At 24.3% G+C, this 8,823-nt stretch overlaps 1 protein-coding gene across 1 annotated transcript; it reads left to right on the top strand.

Moving 5' to 3' along the window:
- The first annotated feature begins 3,427 nt into the window (after window positions 1–3,427).
- LOC129618926 (facilitated trehalose transporter Tret1-2 homolog) lies at window positions 3,428–6,966 on the top strand. The gene is made up of 4 exons (XM_055533991.1): window positions 3,428–3,665; window positions 5,230–5,365; window positions 5,422–5,630; window positions 5,752–6,966. The coding sequence occupies exons 1-4, from the start codon at window positions 3,546–3,548 to the stop codon at window positions 6,826–6,828; spliced, it is 1,542 nt and encodes a 513-aa protein (XP_055389966.1). The 5' UTR covers window positions 3,428–3,545; the 3' UTR covers window positions 6,829–6,966.
- Window positions 6,967–8,823: the final 1,857 nt, after the last annotated feature.

The raw sequence follows: 8,823 nt of genomic DNA, 5'->3' as shown, positions 1-8,823 counted from the left end.
CAAATTTTAATAGAAAATTTTTTAAGACAAAGAACTGCCAAACACGACTTAGACATCTATAGATAATGTGTATTGTATGATATAAATTCAATATTTATTGGAAAAGCATTTTATTTCACATATCATTTTAGTTGGCATATTTCCAAAATTTTTGAAAAAATGGGATTAATAGTTTTGCCCTGTCTTTCGGTTCATTTACAAAACTTCTATAGTCCAAACCGCCAAACCAAAATAAATTTCAAATTCTGTAAATACTAAATAAATTTATAAATGATAAATTTAACCGTTATCTCAAATCTAATTTTCAAAACAATATTTCTCTTTGATGGCAACTCTGGCGAGTCTGAAGTTATCGATAAATATTTTATTTTACTAGATCTAAATCTCGTTTCTTCTCCTGAGTTATTATCCTACAAATTATGAACTATCAACCCCTATTTCTACAAGTCAATGCTTTCAATCGAGCTTCTAAAAAACGAGAATATAATACTAACACTATTGTCGTCCGCTTATACCCAGAAGTTTTGATGTTATATCTAAATTAATATAATTCAATTTTTATTCAATCTGGTTAAATTTTTATGCAAATATAATTTTTTTTCAAGTTAATATTTATTAATTTTTTAAAGCCTCTTCTGAGCTTGTATACACAATTAACATGGTAATATTAAAATTAAATAAAGGGATACAAATCAGTATGGTTTAATCGATTATATACATAATATATTTTTATGGTTTCTCTATGTGAATTAAGATTAATAAAAGAGTGATAACAACAATAATTAATTCTATTTAACTTACTAAACAAAAGTTCCTTCTAATTCAAATCAATATATGTGTGTATATAGTTATGAGTATTCATTTACGATATTAGAAAGGGTTCAAAACTTTTCAATCACAGAAAAATCTTTTTCTAAACTTTACAATTTTTCTTAATTAAATTATTCTTGAGGTTCATAAAAAAGTATAGACCTGTTAAATGTAATTCAAAGCTGTTTTAACTGTTTTTTAACCATCAAAATTAAGTTTATATTAAGGTAAACCGTGAAAGCACAAAACAACACAATTTTCAAAAGCTGCAATCTTAAACATGTATTCAAATTCTTACGTTAACCATACCTTTGTCGCATGAATGCTGTTTTTAAATCAAAATTATTGCAAATATCAGGATTCACAAATCCATTATAAAAAAATTTGACAAACATCTGATAATCTTAATATATAGTTTCTTTTAGAATTTGATAATTTTTTTTTGGAAATTTTTAATAATATATGTATATATGCAACTACAAGTGCAACTATACACAAATATTACTTTAATTCAATATGAAAACACAATAATCCAATTAAATTTACAAATTATTAATGACATACTTTTTACATATGGAATTGAACACAACTTTAATTTATTACATAGTTTTTGTACAATATGTATTCGATATCTGCTTATATTTTTAAAAGGGTAACTAATTAAAGTTATTGACAACGTTAGAAAATGCTAGAATTTTCAATAATTTATATTTAGTTTATATGTATAAACTAGGTACTTACATATATACACGTATACGTACATAACAAAATATGGAATTATTTTAAAAAAAAGTATGAATTCAATAAAACACTATTATTATTTTAACTAAAATTGCACAAAACTTTCTTAAAAATCATAATATTATAAGATTTAATAATAAAAAATTAAATAATAAAAAAAATTTTTAAATGAAAGTGACCTAATTTTCAATTCGCATAATATAATAAACCAAAAATAAAAAAAAAAATAATAATGAAAATGAAAATACAAAATAAATCGCATAACAAATTAACAATTACAAAAATAAATTAATTCTTGACACTTTTTATAAGTCAACTGCTATACAAAAATCTTCGAGAATCATTTTCTTATTTCTTATAATATTATTACAAATAACTAAAGCTTTGATTTGGCTATACCTATACTTAAGAGGAGCTGAATTATAATAAAATAAATGTTATAAATAATCTCTACCCTCTACATATTTTGTATGGTTTGTAAATATATATGTTTTTAAATTTAGGAAAAAAGAAAAATTTTAATAGTGACCTAGAAAGTGTCATGATCAGCTTTTTTTTTTTATTATGGTTTCTTTTCTTTTATAAATGCTCAATATGTTCACACATATAGGTGTAAGTGAGTATACTAACTGTATGTTATTGAGATTTGAATAGTTTCTGAGACTCGAATGAACAAAGTTTACTAATGTTAGGTATATACTTTACTTTTTGAATTATATTGTACATACATATTATAGTATTTCCGGGATTTTTGACTTTTCGTTATAAATAATTTTATTTGCAAAAATTTTCGGTTGTCCTAAAAAAAATGGTTAAAAAATTTCTTTTCCATTTGTATGAAAGATATTATATATTTACACATATATATACGTTGTACACATATTATAATAAAGGTAAATTGAAGTGACCAATTTTTTTCGTTATTTTCTTTTTTTTTTTTTAAATAAATCATGATAAACCTTCCAATCTTATATGATTGTTGAAAATATGATTTGAATCAAAGAATTTAGTACATTGATGACATTCGTGATATTCGTATAAAAACTGGAACAATAAATTCGTAATGATTTTTTATATTTTAATTCAATTCAAAAGAAATTTTGCAAGATATACTCAATGTATTTGTTATAATTAATTTGATAAGTTTTGTTGTTGAAAATTACTAATCATGTTATTAATTAATAATTTTAATTTGAATTAATTAAATTAAGAACAATAATGTGTGAAAACATAAGAAAAAAATGTTTTCATATTATTAATTTGTTGTCTTCTTCATCTTATAAGATTAGATAAGATTAAAAAATTATAAAAATTATTTCAAAAATTCATTATGAAAATTATAAATAACTAAATCAAAGTGTATAGAAAAGTTAATAAAATTGAAATTGATTGAAAGTTGTTGTTAAAAATTTCACGTTAAATACCTGGAATAAAAGTTTAACTGTCATTTGTTTTCGTAATTGCATAATATTGGTGAACAAAATTTTAATTTATTTGCTATTAAATTTACCTTATATGAATAATAATTTTATTTTTAATTTTCATATAAAACAATTCATTGAAAATTTAATATTTTCTATATTTAATTTTGCTTTACTACTTATAAACAATTCATGGTCAAACAAAACAAGTAAAAAAAAAACAAAAACAAAAGAAATCTTGATAACAGTTTTTACGTTATTAAATTAAAATAGTTGACACACATTTACAGTTTTTATTTATAAGTTATTTAGGACAAATTTTTTTTACAATAACATTAAAATAATTATTATTTATTTCAAAATATTTGTAAAATTTTAACTTAATTGTAATATTACATTAATTAATTATTATACACAATATTTGTAGTTCAAGCATAGTGTATACCCTAATTTTTATAAGTGCCATCTTTTTATTATTAAAATTGCTAAATCAAGCTAATTTCGTATATTTACTTATACATATTTTATAAACACCTTATATTGTACTAATGAGAAAATTATTAAAAACATACAATGAAACAAAACATAAATATAGTGGAAGTCGAAGCTTCAGATCTAAAACTAATTCCATTAGAAGAAAAATGCTCCACAATAACTGGAAGTAAATCATCAAAGAAAGGAATCTTTAATCAGGTATGTATAATATATATGTATGTCAACAAAACAGAATTTAATACCTCTATAATTTAAAATTTAAATATGTATGTACTTTAAAAAAATTTTCTTTTACAAAACAAAGCAAATTTTTTTTACGTAAATTAGTTATTTAAGTCAGTTTCATTTAGAACCCTTTCTTTCTCATTAAAATTAAAATTTTTTTGAACATTTTACTGGATAAGTAAGTAGTGCACCAATTTTTGAGTATATAAAAAATTAAAATAAAACAATAGGCCCTTTAATTGAACTAAAAAAATAAAAATTCTATTTAAATTTCAAAAAATAAGTTTTTTCGATTAAGCATTCTTTGTTAGAAAAAAATATTATAATATATAAAATTTCAATATGAATACAAAAAAAAAAACAATATATTGTGAATTGATCTACACAATTTTTAATCAAGTTGCCAATTCACATTTTTAAGTAGCGTATTCCGGACTGATTTTATCATTCTCGAACATTTGTTTTCTGATTGCAAGTTCTATCCGGCCCTTTCTGAAAATATTTTAATCATTCTCATATCTAAACTATTATACCATATACGAAAATTTTTTTTCAAAATTTTATTTTCTTTCACACCTACACATTGTACCTATTTCCTGAAATTGTTATATCATTTTTTTACAACAAAACTAAATAAGAATGAAATAATTCAGGATATTTAAAAAAAAAATTATCCTACACTATTTATATAATATGTAAATAGGTATTTTCAGTTTCGCATTCTCATATTTGTATTTTAATGAGAGAAAAATGGTTCAATTGTTACGAGTATACATGAAACAAGAGTTGTGGTGCTCTCCGAGACATTTTCAACAACACAGAGCTATTTGGAGGTCGGAAAATGCCAAATGTCAAAATTTTTTTCTCTATTTTATCTAAGGCAGTATGGAATAGTTCATAAAATGAAATAATACGATTCAAAGTTTCAATATACAAAAGTTTTTAGGAAAAATTAATCAAGAGATTTCTAAATAGTTTTCAAAAATATAACGACCACAACAATTTTTAATATTCTTTAAAACTTCAAAATTTTAAATGACATTCTGTTTATAAATTTGTTTTCGTGTCATGTACAATATGTGCATATCTAAAATAATGCATATATTTTAACATAAATACTAAATAATTTAAATCAAAACATAAACTAATTATGTAAATAAATTATAAATAACAGATGAATAAATTCACCTGTGGCAAATCAAACTAAAACAACCTTTAAAAAGTTTAAATATTTTTATGGTAACATTCGAAACATTGATAAATCACAAACATAATATATTGTATGTGTTTAGGTATATATGTACGTAGGTATATCTATTTCTTCCTTCTATTTAATCGTGTTTGAAAAATTACGGTTATAACAAATTTAAATTAGCGTTTAAGTACACGAAAAGAAAATTTGCAATTATGTAATCTCTTCTCTCTTTAATCATTTAACATTCCTTTACATTTGTCATAAATGTGTTAATAAATAATTATACATACATACGTAGGTAAATAAATAAAAATATAAAAATATTAATAATTTTTATTCTAGATTCTAGTAACAGGAGTTATGCTAATATATGCCGCAGCGTGTGGAATGCCAATTGGATACTCTGCAATATTATTACCCCAATTATACAACACAACGGGAGAATTAGCGATTGATATTGAAATGGGCTCATGGATTGGTATGAAAAATGAGTAATTGTTTTTTTTCCAATATATGATATGGTTCTAATTTTAGCAAGCATTCATAGTTTAGCAACACCAATTGGTTCTTTTACATCAGGTCCATTATCAGATCGTTTTGGACGGAAAACTATTCTTTTATTTAATACCATACCTTTACTATGCGGTTGGATTTCAATGGCAATGGCTCAATCGCATATAATGCTTCTTGGCGGTAGGTTATTAGCTGGATTCGCAGTAGGAGTTGCAGGACCGCCGGCTCAAGTAATCAGTTTTTGCTTTTTCTCTATATTTTAACATTTTAGTATAACATTATAGTACAAATAAAAATACATATATGTATGTGTAATATAAAAAAATAAAACAATGAAAAAAAAAATTTTAGATATTGCTCGCAGAGATAGCAGATCAAAATATACGCGGAGCAATTATTGGTGCACCATTCGTTTCATATTCTATTGGGATTTTGTTGATCTATACCTTAGGGTTATTTTTAAATTGGAGAACTGCAGCATGGTATGCGACAATATTGCCAATATTAACAGGAATAACAATCCTTTTTATACCAGAAAGCCCAACATGGTTGATACGAAATGGTAAATCGGAAAAAGCGAAGAAAACATTAAGTTGGATACGAATGGATCCTTTTGCAGCAGAGCAAGATTTCTCCAACTTAGTAAAAAGATTTGAATCAGAAAAAAAAAATTTATTAAAGGAGAACGATGCTATGTCAACCAACTTCCTCAACACGCTGTGTAAACGTGAAGTAGTAATACCATTTTTAATAATAAATATTTTCAATTTTTTGATAATATTTTCGGGGACATACTTAATAATATTTTACGCAATTGATATTTTCATTGATATTGGTGGTAATATATCAACTATGCAAGCGGCTATTATAACAGCATTAGTTCGTATTCTTTGCACATTTATTTTTTGCTTTTTATTGTTCGTTTTAAAGCGTAAAACTATAATTATCAGTTCTGGAATTGGATCTGGAATCAGCTCACTATTGTTAAGTGTTTTCACATTAGATAAATTTTGGAATTCAAGTTCTCAAGCATATAGTACATATATTTTAGCAGCTTGTATTGTCGTTTATATAGCATTCAACACCAGTTTTATGGTTATGCCCGGTATTATGATTGGGGAGTTATTGCCGTCAAAAGTAAGAGGTCAGATAGCTGGCTATATTTTTGCTTTAGCACATATTTCAACATTTTTAGTAGCAAAACTTTTTCCGAGAATTAAACAGTCTGTTAAAATCAATGGATTATTTTTAATTTTCGGAATCGCAAGTTTTTTACTTGCTTTGGTAATGTTTCTAATTTTGCCTGAAGCAAAAGGTAAAACACTTGAAGAAATTGAAGATGAATTTAAGTTTTTTAAATTTATTTGGTCGAAAGAAAATAAGAAAAATAAAGCCAATGAAGAAAGTCAAAATCTTAGTAAAGAATGAACATTGAATAATTATATAATATTACTTGTATATTAATAATATTATTTATGTATTTTTAAGTTTTTAAACACTTATAACTGCCTTATATTTATTATAATTTTATGTACTATTTATTTAAAATGTATTATATTCTTTACAAAAAATATACATATTTACATACAGTAGAAAAGATAAAACCTCAGTACTCAATTCATATTTTGACTACCGCATAAATAAAAAAATAACCGCCATATTTTTTACCGTAAGGTACTGTTCACATGTACGACAAAATCTACGATTTATTGTAAAAACAGAACCGAAGTGGTAAACGACAAAGGCGGGCGATTTTCGTTGTTTAATATAAACATATACACAATTAATATCAAGGGCCTGATCGTCTATTTACTTTTAAAAAATTTGATGAGAATAGAGTAATTTTTATTATTTGCCGTTAGGCAATGTTTGATGTTATCTTACGTTTTGTCTTTTACATAAACAATACCTTACAACATAAATTGTCGTCGATTGCTAATATCGGTGCTGACTGCAATTTGACTCCATTTGCTGCCACTTTTACATTACAAAAATGTTATAGATATTGTTATAGACCTTCCATTGAAAAAACCTTATGAATTTGGTTACATTAACTTGTTTGTATATTTAATCATTTTGAAACACTCACTATAAATTATGAAGATTATGAAAATGCACTGAACACTGCCTTTCGATTTTAAGAAGTCAGCAAGCTTTCAGCTAACATACATAGAAAAGTGTAAATTTGGCTCTTAGTAGAATTTCACTTTGTGTCACCAAATTCTCTGAAGAGTTCACCAGCTAGTTTTGATAACTCCCGAATCTTTTCAAAAAAGTTTAAGATTCATTGTTTTAACACCCCAAATTTAAATATAAAATTTTAAGTTGATTATTTCTCTTTATATACGCAAAAATGTAAAATTGGCCCGCAAAAAAGTCCAGTTCTCGAAGTCTGATGTGCAAAATTTGTTGCCATCACATGATCTCCGTTATTGTTTGCAATGTGGTCGGTCGGTAAAAATAAATAAGGAATAATATCTAGATGTTCCTTGCAAATGCAAAAGTTATCAGAGACAGAAAATTCAAAAACATACATATATTATTAGAAAGATAAATAAAAAGAAGAGAACCAACAGAATAAAAAACTGAATGAGCTATGAGAATTTTATTAAACACTGATTTCTTATTGAATTTGCCCGCAAAAACTATGTTTTTAATTTATTGTCTCTCCATTTGTAGTATTATATACTCAAGTTTTGAAAGAGCAATAGTGAAATGTAACATTATTAATTCCAATGCGCATTTGACTTCTATTACATACATATAAGTATGATATTGCATATATTGATTTCTCCGGTGATATAATAAATTAATGTCTTTATATCTAACAAGTCCCAATGCTCAGAGAGAAACTTGAAAGCACACCTTATTTTATATGGCCTTTTTTAAATCGAAGTGGCTATTTTTTGAGAAGAAATATTAAAATAAATTCACACTTATTATAAAGCAGGTAAAATTTAGAACATATATTTGAAAAATCAAAAAAGTATATTAATATTTTCATTAATAATTATTTTAAAATTTAAAAAAAAGCGGAAAAACAACAAACACAACCTCCGCCTTCAACGTTTTATTTGTTACTGAAAGCATTTCATTATTTTTAAGTGAACAGCTTTTTTTTCTCATAGGGTAAGTTAACGCAAGATATGGGAAGTACCTGTGGTGTCAAGTTGAAAATATAATTAATGAAAGATAATTCTTAAATATTGATATAAATACATAGTAAAGAAAAAATTTGAAGAGGGAATTAGAAAATAATATCTAAAATACAATCAAATATTATTTGTTAAATACAAATTTTATATAAACTTCAAAATTTTACCTCTATTTTTATTTGAAAAAATATTAAAAACTTACTATCATTTATATCAATTACCTAAGAAAAAAAAATGTTTAAAATGTTTGGAAAAAACAATCATATAT

The sequence above is a fragment of the Condylostylus longicornis genome, unplaced genomic scaffold, assembly GCF_029603195.1.
Source record: "Condylostylus longicornis isolate FDR11 unplaced genomic scaffold, ASM2960319v2 ptg000001l, whole genome shotgun sequence".
Classification (NCBI taxonomy): domain Eukaryota; kingdom Metazoa; phylum Arthropoda; class Insecta; order Diptera; family Dolichopodidae; genus Condylostylus; species Condylostylus longicornis.
This window is presented reverse-complemented; position numbering and strand designations above follow the sequence as displayed.

Excerpts from the sequence above, each read along its gene's own strand:
- LOC129618926 (XM_055533991.1), top strand. The coding sequence starts at position 3,546 with ATGAAACAAAACATAAATATAGTGGAAGTCGAAGCTTCAGATCTAAAA. Across the intron at positions 5,366-5,421 it reads TGAAATGGGCTCATGGATTG|CAAGCATTCATAGTTTAGCA; the intron begins GTATGAAAAATG and ends TTCTAATTTTAG. Across the intron at positions 5,631-5,751 it reads TTGCAGGACCGCCGGCTCAA|ATATTGCTCGCAGAGATAGC; the intron begins GTAATCAGTTTT and ends AAAAAATTTTAG.